This window comes from Hippocampus comes, unplaced genomic scaffold, assembly GCF_001891065.2.
Source record: "Hippocampus comes isolate QL1 unplaced genomic scaffold, H_comes_QL1_v1.1 scaffold158, whole genome shotgun sequence".
NCBI lineage: Eukaryota > Metazoa > Chordata > Actinopteri > Syngnathiformes > Syngnathidae > Hippocampus > Hippocampus comes.
The window spans coordinates 823,651-838,093 of NW_017805548.1; the positions used below are offsets into that span (position 1 = coordinate 823,651).

Consider the following 14,443-nt stretch of genomic DNA (forward strand, 5'->3'; position numbering starts at 1 on the left):
TGCATGTTTTTGGAACGTGGGAGGAAACCGGAGTACCCGGAGAAAACCCACGCAGGCTCGGGGAGAACATGCAAACTCCACGCAGGGAGGCCGCAGCTGGAATTGAACCTCTGCAGTGTGAGGTCGACGCGCTAACCACTGGACCACTGGGCCATACCAAGTCCCATGCGTGCTTAATATGTAATAACAAGATGCTGTTCACAAAATTGAAGAGCAAAGGAGGGGTGGCACCCGGTTAGCAAGAATGTGGTCAGAGTACTGTGGTCCTCCTCCACTGAGAGAGGGATTACTGCTTATCTAACTTGAAGAAAATGTCACAGAAAATGCCAGAAATCACAGTGAATGCTGGAGAGGAGCTTCTCCAAGTTTGGTTCTCTATTTTGAGCTCATTTGTTGAAATGTAATTCTGATGGAAAACAATGTGTTGATGGATTTTGTTTCTTAATTTAGAAACAATGACACCCGTAGTTAGACAATGAATTTCTGTCATCTTTTCCTGGATGTTGGCATGGAGCAACTACGGGAAAAAAAAAAAATCACGATCTTCCTTCTCCTTGGATCTGGCATGAAAACCACACAATCAGACAGAAGTGACACTTCTCATTACCTCTTAGAAGCTGCTGCTTGTGGTTGAGGCAGTCTCTCTCGATGGTGGCCAGCTCATGTTTGTGCTGCTGGATAATTTTCTTCAGAGCGCTGTCAAGATCCTGTTGCTGCTTCTGAAGAAACTCTTGCTCCTATGTGAAGGTATAAAATGAACTAAATATTGTTCATTATGCTGCCATGCGCCTAATGTAACCCTTGAGTTGAAAATGCCAATGATTATTAAAAAGATACACGTGAAAGGTGAAAAAGGAACGGAAATGTGAAAGTAAACCGAGATTCGAATGAGACAGATCATTCTGTCAAATACAATGTGTATTTACACACACACACACACACACACACACACACACACACACACACACACACACACACACACACACACAAAGATGGAAGTAAACAGGACAATTTGAGCGAATGCAACTGATTTTCAACAATAACCTGCTTGCACTGTACTCTGGTTCCTACAGGAATACTGTAATACACAATAACTACATTTTTGTGACACTTTGACAACTTTTGTTGACTGACAGCCTCCCGAAGAACCTTCCCTGGAATTCAACTACGTTCAAATTGAAAACTGAGATTAAGCTTGGAATTCTGTGCATGCACATGGTAACAAGCCTATCAAAGCCACATTGGAATATATTCTCACTTCGAACGAGGATGCATTCAAAACAAAATGTACACAAGTGAGTTCACTTCCATCTTGTACAGGAGCGGTACCCAGGGCACGGGAGTACAAGGGACAGGACTAAATCATGACAGGGGCCACGCCCTGTGGATCAAAGTACTGTATATTACACTCCTACACTTTGCCCAGACCACACTGTGCCCAACAGAGCAAATGCGTGCGTGCGTGCATATATGTGTGTGTGTGGAATTGGGGTGTGGGGGGTGCGCTGTTGCAGCGGTATCATCAATATTATACTTTGCAAACAAACAGTTTACGTAAGATTTGAGGTGATATCGTGATGAAAGTTAATCACAAATTGGATGCTCATGATCTCCTGTGGGAGTGCTTGAAAAATATCTACTTTAATTCGCTTCAAAATGGCATTTCTCACATGCTTTGGAGAACGTAGATGAGCAGTCGATGGAAATTAAACAAAAAGGGGGAAGACGACTCAAATATGTGTTTCTCAATGTTCTGAGATGAATAAAGTAGATGCCGATACATAATTTCTTTTCCATTTTGACAAAAAGTTATACATGCATACCTTTTCTCAAGTGAGGTACAATGGTGCCTGGAGATACAAGTTTAATTCATTCCATGGCCAAGCACATCTCAAATCATCTCTCCCCATTAATATAACCCATCCATTTATCTATTTACTTCTGCTTATCCGGGGTCAGGTCGCAGGGACAGCAGGGAAGCCCAGACTTCCCTTTCCACAGCCACTTCTTCCAGCTATTCCGGGGGAATAGGCCAGCCGGGAGATAGAGTGTCTCCAGCGTGTCCTCAGTCATCCCCAGGGCCTCCTCCTGGTGGAACATGTCCAGAACACCTCAACAGAGAGGCATCTCATCAGATGCCCGAGCCACCTCATGTGGCTCCTCTCAGTGTGGAGGAGCTGCAACTCAACTCTGAGTCACTGCCGGTAGATTGAATTTCTCACCCTATCTGTAAGGGAGAGCCCAGACACCCCTTGGGGGAAACTCATTTTAGTAGCTTGTATCCGGGATCTTGTTCTGTGAAATGACCCACAGCTCGTGACCATAGATGAGGGTCATACAGAGAACGAACAGCCCATATTAGGGGGTTCGGTATCCAATACTCCCAAAGTACCTCCGACAACTCTCAGGGGGACACGGTCGAAGCCCTTCTCCAAGTCCACAAAACACATGTAGATTGATCAGAGTGAAATCCCATGCACCCTTGAAGACCCAGCTAAACGTGTAGAACTAGTCCAACTGTTCCACGGCCAGGACAAAAACACTGCTCTTCCTTAATCTGAGATTCTACATGTCGGCAGACCCTCCTCTCCGGCACCCCTGAATAGACCTTACCAGGGAGGCTGAGGAATGTGAACCCCCTGTAGTTGAAACACACACTGCAGTCCCCTTTCTTAAAAAAATGGGAACAACCACCCCACCCCGGTCTGCCAATCCAAAAGTACTGTCCTCAATGTCCATGTAATGTTACACAGGCATGCAGGTCAGTCACACAACTTGCAGGGCCTTAAGGAATTCCGGGTGGGATCTCATCAATCCCGGGGGCTATGCCACCAAGAAGCTTGTTAACAATCTTGGTGACCTCAACCCAAGAGTTCCCAGGGGTTCCTAATGGAAAGGCGTGTCAGAGGAATTGAGGAGGTCTTTGAAGTATGACCCGGTCCACCGCCCAGCTCACACTGCACCTGACCCCTTTGGCCCCTCCCATAGGTGGTGAGCCCATGGGAAAGGGGACCCACGTCACATATTGAGGTTTTGCCCGGCTGGCCCCCATGGGTGGATGCCAGGCCACTAGACATTTTGCCGTTGTGTCCCATTTCCACGTCTGGCTCCGGGGTGGGGGTCGGGGGGGGGGGGGCTCGTGACCATAGATAAGGGTCATACAGAGAACAAACAGCCCATGGCACAGGGAAAACATTTTCTATATATTGTACTTTTCATCATCGAAAGAACATGGTATTCAATGTATCCATTCCAGCCGTTCCCCATGTTCCCCAACATAAGACATATGCATTGTATTGTATGGTACTATATAAATGCAGAGAGTTAGAAAATTTGCTCTCCAGATAACCTGGGAACACAGAACATGATTGTACCTTGAGTTGTGTTCTTCCTTTTACTTTTGTGGGGTTACAAGGCAGTTGGCACACGAGCATCATGGCACATTACTGCCACAAACTAATATTGTCCTTCCACCAGAAGAAACCCAAAGCTAATTAAAGGTGGCAGGACTTTCTGAAGTGTGCTGTGGCTATCTAGCGGTGAGGGCCTGAAGCGCATTTCATATTTTGCTCATATCTCAAGACATAAAATTGTTCCAGTGACATCAATGCATCGTGTTAAAAATGTGTAACACATTAGAATTCTCTAGATTAATATAATGAATTAGAAGAATCATGGCTTGACACCGAGTCCTGCGGGTTCCACCCACATTAAAAAAAAACAACTGTAGACGCAAAGAGAAAATGGAGGGCTGGATTCATGACCTTCTTGTCTTTTGCCACTGTCTGATGTAATTCCCAGGTTAACAATTCATTTATTTTTTAAATTTTATATTGAACTTTCAATATTTGAATAATTGTGATCTAAACAGGATACCAAGTGATGGCGTAGACTTAACACCTCCAAATCATGGCGTGGATATGTGCAATAAAAACGACACACAAGAACTGCAGCAGAGTAACCTAGACAAGACACTGACCTCCTTTTTCCGGTTTTTCAGCACGCTCTGATACTTGGACAACTCTTTGTCCTGCTCAGATTTGATGCGTTTGGCCTCATCCCTCAGTCGGTTGGTGTGTTCCTGTTCCAACCTCTCTATGGTCTGCTTCTGCTGCCGCTCTAGGTTCTCTACCTCCTGGTCATACTGACGCTTTTTACTCTGGAAGCACACAAGACAAAAGGAAAAAAAAAAATCGAATCAAATGAAGGAAGCATGCAAAATACAGCGGGTATAGTGTATGCTCGGGGTGGCATGGTACAGGTCAACCACAGTACGGTCCGTACCTCGGGTTTGGGGAGACAGTTCGGTGCATTGGTGAGTGTGTTTTGAATAAAAACAAGTTTTTTATCTCTTAAAATGATCTTGTTATTTTAATTTCAATCAAGTTAACCGTTATTTAAATTAAAGCTGAGCAATTGTGGAAATTTTTTTCTTAAAATTTGCGATTGCGATGTAATATGTGATTCTTTTTTTCCCCAAGACTCTTTTCAATTAATTTTTTAACAAACAAACAATTCATTCATCTTTATTATGGATTTTTTGAAGCTGGTACCAATTTGTGGTCCCAAAAAAAAAAAAAACAATTGCCAAAAGCATGGTTAAGACAAAACTAAGGAAAAAGGCGACAAGCGCGACTTCTAAGGATATTTCGCCCCTTGTCTATGTGAGCCGATGAGGTTTGTGTACGTTTTGTTGAATCAACTGTCTTCATCACTTTTGTTTTTCATTTATTGTTTTGTAATGCCATTTGTATTTACGTCAAGGAATAACCCAGTATTTTTATAGACTTCGTGTCGTGCTTTATGCGACATCCTGGGGAGCTACATATGGATGAATATTCTGATTTCTTGGACGTAGTATTTGAAAGGTTCTGTAAAGCGCTTTGTTACAGCTGAAGCAGTTGTGAAGGCTCTGTATAAATAAGGCTGTATTGTATAGTATTCACTTTTGCGTAGCTCCATGTAGTGGATGCAAAACACAACTGTAGCCAGGGCTCTATATAAATAAAGCTGTATTGTATTGTATTCCCTTTAGCGTAGCTCCATCTAGTGGATCCGTAACGCAACCACAGCCACTATTAAAGCTTCTATTTTATGCGCCATACAATGCAGCACACTCTATATATGAAAACAGTTTTAAAATAGGCCATTCATCGAAGGTACGCCTTATAGTGCGGAAAATACGATCGTTAAAAATAGTTAAATGGGTGGTATAGCGAGCATGTGAAAGATGAATGGCAATACAGCAGGGGAATACTGTAGTAACTCACCGTGGTCTCCTGCTCAAAGCGGCGATAAATCTGCTCTTTCTGCTGGTGTAGCTTATTGCTGAGTTGCTGCTGGGCCCTCTGCTCCTCCTTCTGCAGGAGACGCAACTCCCTTAGTTCCTGGCGCCTGGCAAAGTGGAGGAAGATAGGGGAGAAGTGAGTAAGAGAAGATTTTACTATTGTTTGGTTCAGTAGGGAAGGCTTTGCTTTCTGTGAAGCACATTTTACTTCTACAGTATGTGAATAATAGCTGAAGGCAGGTTTATACCTCAGGAATCTCATTTCCTCATTCTTTGTGTCATTGTCGGTTATGATCTTTGATGTAGTCACACTAACTTCCACCCCATCCACAATGAATTTGCGGGTCTTTTTCAATGTCTTCTTCTGGCGCTTTGTCTCCTGGGAAATCATGACAGGAAACATTGTGACTTCATTCATCAGTTGGCAACTTTTTGACACAAGTTTGATCATTCAAGAGTCTTACAAATAACCTTTGTGCATATAAGTGCTGTGTGGTACCTGGATGGAAACTGATCCAGGCTGTTTTGTTTTGGACAGGAAGCTTGAGATAGACAGATTCAGCTCAAGGCTGCTATTATCCGCAGTTGAGCTCCTACCAGAGTCTGAACTGTCATCTTTAGCCTTGTCTGGAAGAATCTTCTCATCTTCTGTATTCGGTTTTACTGCAGGCTTCTCATTGTCTTGCTCTTTTGAAAAAGAGTCATCCGGACTTGGTAAAGACACCTTAACATGTTTGTATGGGTCCTCTTCTGCTGGTGTGATTGATTCCTCTACAGTAACCATTCTTTTTTCTGGAGAAGCTGCATCTTTTGGAATCTCTGTCGGAGCATCCAAATTGGCTGGCACTTCGGCTGTGTCATCTTCCTTTTCGTTTTCAGAAGCTATCGCAAGCTGCTCCATTTCGTTTGCCGGTGGGATTGACAAGGCCCTGCCAGATTCGACCTCCTCCGGCACCAGTTGCTTTCCGCCAACATTAACTAGAGCTTTTTCTGCATGCTCTGCAGCTGTTGAGAGAGTGGACTCTTCCACCAAGCTAATGACGTGGTTCGCTACAGGGATCTCATTGGGTGCAGCAATGGGCGATCGTGGTTCACCCTTTTCAGGGACAGATTCCAAAATGGTAGGGGAGAGTGGAATCTTCTCATCCTCAGAGCTTGCAACACTGACATCAGAGGGAGCACGTTTATGGCCCTGCAGCGGAGGTAGATTGACAGACAGATTGTTTTCACAGCGTTTAAGTGAGCGGCAACTATCGCTTATTTTAGGAGCCACTAGACATGAAATATTCTGGTTTATTGATCATGCAGTAGCACAAAATGCCTTTGGAGCAGATTGGCAATTGGTACACTGCAAATGCACGCCGTTCAGCTCATAATTGTGCAAAACAACTCAACAAAAATGATTGCAGTTTTCATACCATATTCGGTTCAATTTCTTCCTCTTCCTCTTCCTCTTTGTGCTCTTCAATCTCCTCAGTTACCTCAGCTTTAGCTTCAGCTATTATTTCCCTCAGAGGCTTACTGTCTGTCACACTGGACACAAATGAATGCTGCAGACAAGACAGAGAAAAACAACAAACAAATTAAAAGAAAAAACGCATTGGCAAAGCCATCTCCTATACTCTGTCATGCAGATGTTTATTTTTAAATTGAACAATATAGGTATGATTGTACAGTAGTTGCAATGCTGTAGACCGGCATTGTATGTACTGTAAAGTGTTGTGAACAGTTTGCTTGGTTGATTAAAGTTAGCTGCAGGACAGGGGTATAATTCTTGAAACCAGTCAGTATGGCGCGGTGCTGCACTCCATTGTATTAAACATATCATTATATGTTTGACAGTGTCAATCAAAATAGAGCTTTTCTTTGCAAAAGCAAAATTTTGTCAGTGCTTTTTAAAACTGGAGACGTATTACAGTACTTGGTTTATCACGGACTACTTTGTGCATTGCTGGGAGTCCACTGTCAAATCAAAGTATAATAATACAGAATCTTTGCCACAATTTTTTGCCGTTATTCTTGTCTTAATTCTGATTTCACCCTGCGCTAACCTAACACGTGTAATTTTTGCCACAACTAACACCATACGATTCCAAACTACAAAATAAGAGTACAAACTAGAGTGTAAATGTCTTGCCAGCTTTTCCTTTTAGCGCTCACAAATGCATTGTTAACAAGTATACAGAGCTCCACAATCAAATCCTTCGATGAGACAGATTCTGTATTTTAAAAGCCCTCGAGCCTTCCTCATAAGTGCCAGCACGGTAAAAGTCTGCCTTGTGTCAGTGTACATAAATGTTTCCTGATTGGCTCGCATCTCTCTGTAAGCATGGACAGTAGCCATAACCTGGCAAATATTGTCAACCAATGGAAAAAGAAAAGCACTTTCTGCTGATGTCTGCTCAAACACAAAGGAAGAAGTGACTTTCCAGCTGACTTTCCTGGACCGGACCTGAACATAGGCAGGTAAACAGACGGCCCCTCGGACTCTTTGCTTATAGTTGAATTGCATGTTGTCGGCCATACACCATAATTGCCTCAGTCATCTTTCAGTGTTTTTGGAAAACAAGAAAAACACACATTGGTATTCTCCCCCTACAACTCATAACTCAAAAATACCTAATAAAAAGAAATGTGTTTTAAAATGTGTTTTTTTTCTTGGTGTCCACAAATATTGAAATATGAAAAAAGAATGGAATTAGTGTTCATGTGCAAGGATTGTCAATGCATTTTCTGAGAAAGTTTTAACTGGGAGGAAAGGAAGCAAGTTCTCAGAGCGTTCATTATAGGGGCACCTGCAAAAGTTGTGCTGCACTCCACCGGTTGTCCACATTTTTATCCAGACATCGCTTTAGGAAATCATTGAATTCTGGGGACCTGAAAGGGTTCAGATAAAATAGACAATTATTAGTGTCCTTAAAAGTTCAACTGGAAAAAAAAAAGATGGAAATCCAGTAACAATCACAGTATAACACCAAAGGCCTGTTTTTGTGATATCCCCAATGCGCGGGTGCTAAATTGCATGTTCCCTCCAACAGAAGGTGCACATTGTTCGTGGGAGTCTTCCGTGTTATTTACAAAGACGGCCATTTTTTTTTTTTTTTTTTTTACTGTGACCGCAAACAGCAGGTGTTCAATTGCATATTCACTAACTAACAAGTTGTGATTTTAAAAGAGGGCTCAATGCTTTATGTTGTACTGCTAGTTTTCACCATGGAACATTTGGGAGAAGACTAACTCAATTTTGTTTACAGAACACTTAAAAAAAAAAAAAAAAAAAAGAAAAAGAAGATCCACAGCTGAAATCAAGTGCAGCACATAAATAGAATCGAACATAAAACATAAAATAATAAAACTAAGGTATTGCCTCAGGAAATGCAGGTTCACCCAACGGTGAGAAAGCCGAGGCAGGCAGGAGCATCTGTGCCGAAGTCTCTCAGGGGAGCCGAAAAACGCAAGGGAACAATGAATTGAGGGATATATCCATGTCATGTGTGTGGAAGCAGCCAAGTCTCAGTGGCAGGAGAGTTTACAATCCCTACTTGCCAGCTGTTTGTTTGACATATTTGTTCATGAGCAGCCTTACAACCATTAAGATAAAAGGAAGGAACGGTTTAAATCTCTTGTCCTTCTCAATCCTTTCTCTCACTCACTCTCGATATTGAATCCAGGAATGGGCAGAATGGACAGGAATATTTGAAGCCGAGTAATTCCTCGCAGCTGTAGTTGAGCATCGAAAACAAATGAAGGGGGGAAAAAAAAGCTTCGAGCATACTCTCCATCCAGAAACATCACAGCTCAAATTCTGTAGTAGTGCAACCAGTTTAGTACAACAACTAGAACAGTGGTTCTTAACCTTGTTAGAGGTACCGAACCCAACCAGTTCATATGCACGTTCACCGAACCCTTCATTAGTGAAAAATAAATATTAGATTTTTTTTACAAATTCAAGACATTAAGAAAACACATTTATTAAAAACAGAAAAAAGTAAATAAACTTACATGGCCTAAGTATAGTTTTTTTTTTTTATTGCATGATGTAGTCACAACAGTCACACTGAGACTACTGAGCGAACTAAATTTCCCACAGCATCGATTGGACAAGCAATGTAATGTGATCATCTGCAGCCAGTGATGGCCAAGCGGGCGTGTCATTTATGCCTGCATTTCAGATGTGCTATTTAAACACGCAAAATCAGCCATCGCAATGCATCGCAGGTTTGATAAATCACATGGCACGTGGTGAATTCATCTGTTTGCACATACTCCTTTCAACACGCAAAATGAACATCAATCAGCATGTTCATTTACTGTGTTTGGCAGAAACAATGCTGGTTGCACTGCATTAGTAGCTCAGCTTCTGCATTGGTTTGCATATGGAAACTAATTTGCACCCATTTTTGCCCTTGAAAACATTTAATCAGGCCCCAAGTAACTTAAGCATCTTGATCTGTTCATTTACATTGGATCTATTTTTACAAAAAATGACTTTGTATCGAAATAGTTGGGTCTCGGGAGGTGAAAAAGGGATGACGTAAATATTGACCAAACTAAGAATTTACTAACTTCCATCATACAGATAGATGCATGAGAATTGAATTCAACTTACAAATAGCTTTAAAATCATACTGTGTAGAACAAGCTTAACGTGTAGAAAAAAAACCCCAAAACAGTCCTTAGCTTCCATCCATCCATCCATTTTCCGATCCGCTTTATCCTCACAAGGGTCGCGGGGGTGCTGGAGCCTATCCCAGCTGTCCTCGGGTGGTAGGCGAGTGACACCCTGAACCATTTGCCAGCCAATCGCAGGGCACACTGAGACAAACAACCATCCGCGCTCACACTCACACCTAGGGACAATTTTGAATGTTCAATCAGCCTGCCATGCATGTTTTTGGAATGTGGGAGGAAACCGAAGTACCCTGAGAAAACCCACGCAAGCCCGGGGAGAACAAGCAAACTCCACACAGGAAGGCCGGAGCCGGGATCGAACCCATAACCTCTGCACTGTGAGGTCGACGCACTAACCACTATTTCGAATAATTGAATCATTATGATTAATCAACTGACAGAATTTATGAACACGAGGGTTTTATGCTGTGACTCACCAACGTGATGGCTGCATCAGCGTAGGAGGGTCCGACTTGGCAATTTTCAGAAGGACTCTCATGGGGTTCATCTCATGATTGGGTGGCTCAATCTGTGCAAGCTCAATCAGGGTGACCCCGAGTGACCAGATATCGGCTTTGTAGTCGTATGGACGGTCCTTGGATGTCTCACACATGACTACTTCAGGGGCCATCCTGCAATGGAACGAGTAACATTGAGAAAGAAGTTGTGAAAAAAAAAAAGGGGAGTAACACATAAGAGGATTTTTGCGACTCAGAATGTTGCAGAACTATCAAAAAAAAAAAGATACATGGATAGATTTTCTTCTTTTACACTCACCAATATGGTGTCCCAATGAATGAGTCTCTCCTTTGAAGAGTTTTGGTGTTTCTAGCAGAAACACCAAAGTCAGCTGGAATACATGTAATTAAAAATCAATCAATCAATCAAAACTGATCTTAGCCACAGGAAAGCTAAATTAATCACACAAATCAAAATGCAGTCATACATTTGACAATATCATGACAAAAACATCATTTTTTGTTTGCATAACTGAGTTCATTGGTCAAGTTTGTATTGGTCCAAGGAAAATACACTTGCTGAGTGAGTTGTCAGATCTTTTTGTAGCTAGCCCTAGGAAACCCGATTCTAGAGATTATGATGAGTTGATTGAACTGCCACCAACTATTAGGGTGCCTCCAACAAAAGAGTTGGTTTGTATTTCCGTGGAAGTTTCTGAAACGTTCTATTTTGAAAAGGCAGCATCTCATCTGACTATTCCATTTTATTCAAATTAACAATTCGTATTCTTACATTTCATTACAGTATTTATAAAACGGTAGGAATAATGGCTACAAATAACTGGGAACCATCTTTATGAGAAGAATAGTGACTTTGGTCACGCATACAACTAGTAAAAAGACCGGAATAGTAAAATGACCCAGGACGAGTCATGTGAACACATAATCCTCATAAAAGATAAGAAGCATAGGTCACTCAGTAGAATGCAGAATGTGTGCATTATTGTGCTATTTCCAGAATTTTAATCTCATACACTGAAAAATACCTGGAGATTACTGCCAAGTGCCCATAAAACAAGCAGTTGTCTACATTGCTAGACTACTGAAGTATCGATTCAGAATTTTTACCTGGAAAAAGAACGCATAACTACAAAATAGAATTATTGAAATTTTACATGCATCATTCTCTCAGTGTGTTTTGCAAAAACGATGAATGAAACCACGCTCCTTGATAACATGACAAGTTTTTACTGCTCCGTACCCAATTTAACATCACCATCTAGAGTGAGTAGGATGTTGCCAGCCTTCAGGTCTCTGTGGATGATTTTAATGTCATGGAGGTAGACGAGGGCCTGAAGAGTCTGCCGGCACACCACCTTAATCTGTGGTTCTGTCAGGGGTCTCTCCAGTTCTGCGAGAGTGAAACACACACCCGCACACAAATACAGATAGCAACATTTAGAGACAAATAAAGGGTGTAATGCATGCTGGTGAGTGGGACAAGTGGACTCACCTAACATGACAGCATCTACAGCCCCGCCTGCACAAAACTCAATGAGAATCTATGAGCATCGGTGAGGGGGGAAAAAAAAAGACAATTTTTTTTTAGAGACTCATCGATGACTTATCATTATCATAAACTAAGGCTGAGATGTTCAAACATTTAGACAAGCAATATGAAGTTGAACATTCATGTTATAAATCCCTCAGTGAGCAGATCCTGCAAGATGAACCAAGAGCTCTTCCAGTTCTGATGTATGGCACTGGATGATTCTCATAGCAGGGGCACATTGCAACACAGGTGGAGGGAACGCTGAATGTAATTAACCATAATGTAAACTATCGGCTTGTCTGGGAGAATCTCAGCATAAATTTTGCCTACATGAAGACGAAATAATGAAGGACTCTGAGCTCTTAAAAGCCATTTTGAATGTTTCAATAGGGCTGTGGCCGTAAGAGGATTGGTCCCGTTGCTGCAACATTGTGGAAAGAGTTTCACGCAGCTACTAGCTAGACCTCTTATGATAGGCCTTTGGCCTTCTGCTGCAAATCGGATTACAGTTTCTATGGATACAGGGCCTAAAGTAGTGGGAATGTGGTGAGGTGGAGATTCCGGAGCATATTTTCGATTGAGCATAAACAAGGCTAGTCTTTCTGCATACTTCTATTCTAACCTCCACATGCAAATTTATTACTTTGCACATGAAATATTGGAAAAACTTTACACACATCACTCTCCTCTTTCATCTATAACTGCTTCAAACAAAGATTAGGCAGAAAAGTGGTTCAGATTGAATGACTATCTGTGTCTCGTGTTGTGTTGTATTATTTTGTTATGTTATTTTGACTTCAAGATGGCGCCGCGAGAGTGGCTGCCTTTACAGCAGCTCCTACACTTTTTGTTCTTCTACTTTCTTCCTTTCATAACTTTGCTGCTGTAAATTGGGAATTTCTCCATTGTGAGACAAATAAAGGTTTTCTTATTCTTATGATGTGAAAAAAGGCTATGCTTTGGTTTCACCACTGAGGAAAAAAATGTTTTGTTTGATGTGTCCACTGAGGACCGAGTTTTAGTTTTAGTTTAACTACTCTGTATTCAAAATCAATAGTTTTAGCCCCTGTAAGAATAGACAGGTCCAAACATTTCACTGAGGTTTTATTGGCATTCCATGCACGAGAGGAGCTTTTTAAGACTGATCCACTTATAGTAACAAAGCCCATACAACAGTCACAATGACTCAAGACTCAAAACAATCTTGGCTATTCAACATGCACACCATTGTATGTTTTTCTCTCGGCGAGCAGTTGTTTGAGTGGTTCAATTGTTGTACTGTAGGTCCCACAGTGTCATGGCATCAACAATGGGCTGGGACTGTGGTTTCCTCCTAAACTTGTGTGTCCAAATAAGCGAACGTCCAGATGTTTATCCTCTTTACCCTCCTATCCAAGGTATCCAAGGAGGTGACATCGAGCAAAATGATAACAATACAATAAACACAAAAATGCCACTGTGTGACAGAAGCTGTGAAGCCTGAGCAGATACATATCATATCAGGTTATCCCCAACTACCTTGGGGACACAACATTGGATCCGGTTGCCGCAGCCGTAGCCAAATGGTTAAGATCGCCTGCCATCGTGAGTCACCGGTGCAAGAATCATCCACCTTGAACATCCCCAAAACACATGGCTACGATGTCGTTCAGCTCGACACCAGTAAACCCTGAAGTAAACCCTGCTCCAATGTGTGCCACTAAGAGTGTGTGTGTGTGTGTGTGTGTGTGTGTGTGTGTGTGTGTGTGTGTGTGTGTGTGTGTGTGTGTGTGTGTGTGTGTGTGTTTAACGTATCCACTCCTGTGATAGATCAAATGAAGACTTCAAATCTCATGTTTGTGCATGTACATGATAAATAAATAGAAGCATTCTTCTAAGACGTCTTCAAACTTTGTTTTTGCATGGTCAGGTGTCATTCAAGTCAAAATAAATACCAACAGTCAACGTCAGTAATTTGATGGCTATTCTTTAGAGGGCAACAAAGAGGAAACTATCCCATACAAGTTGAGGTACACTAAAAAGAAATATGTGTCCAATCATTGAAGTTAATGACTAGCGAACTGTATTATGACTGTTAGAATCATTCAATATCACCAGTTAAACATGAAAAGTACTTCTCAGATATATATATATATATATATATATATATATGTCACCAACCACATTGGTGACATTAATTGCGTCCCACACACACACACGCAAACATACAACAAATCAATATGATCACTGTCTTCACATAAATTAATATTATTCATTCATGTAATTTGAGCAAATTTGTGTGTCATACTGCTAGCCTTTTGCATTAATCAGTGCCCAAGAAGCTCTCAGTTTTAAAAACGGTTGGTGAGCCTGGATTTAAGGTATACCTGTACTGGATGTTGTTTGGTTGCAGTACAAATCAGCACACATGATATTTGCCCCATAATTATATTAACTTACACCAGAGGGTAGCAATGTAAAATATGGCCTAGTTAA

At 41.6% G+C, this 14,443-nt stretch overlaps 1 protein-coding gene across 1 annotated transcript in view; it reads right to left on the bottom strand.

The window, feature by feature from the left end:
- Positions 1-14,443, bottom strand: part of LOC109521734 (serine/threonine-protein kinase 10-like) — a 30,124-nt gene that overhangs the window by 11,954 nt on the left and 3,727 nt on the right. The window contains exons 3-13 of the mRNA XM_019879764.1: positions 11,930-11,978; positions 11,678-11,827; positions 10,736-10,808; positions 10,396-10,590; positions 8,083-8,164; positions 6,706-6,837; positions 5,787-6,479; positions 5,536-5,666; positions 5,271-5,394; positions 3,980-4,159; positions 608-737 (exon numbers count right to left, since the gene is read on the bottom strand). Coding sequence (XP_019735323.1) covers positions 608-737; positions 3,980-4,159; positions 5,271-5,394; positions 5,536-5,666; positions 5,787-6,479; positions 6,706-6,837; positions 8,083-8,164; positions 10,396-10,590; positions 10,736-10,808; positions 11,678-11,827; positions 11,930-11,978 — 1,939 coding nt within the window. The remainder of the gene's footprint in view (positions 1-607; positions 738-3,979; positions 4,160-5,270; positions 5,395-5,535; positions 5,667-5,786; positions 6,480-6,705; positions 6,838-8,082; positions 8,165-10,395; positions 10,591-10,735; positions 10,809-11,677; positions 11,828-11,929; positions 11,979-14,443) is intronic.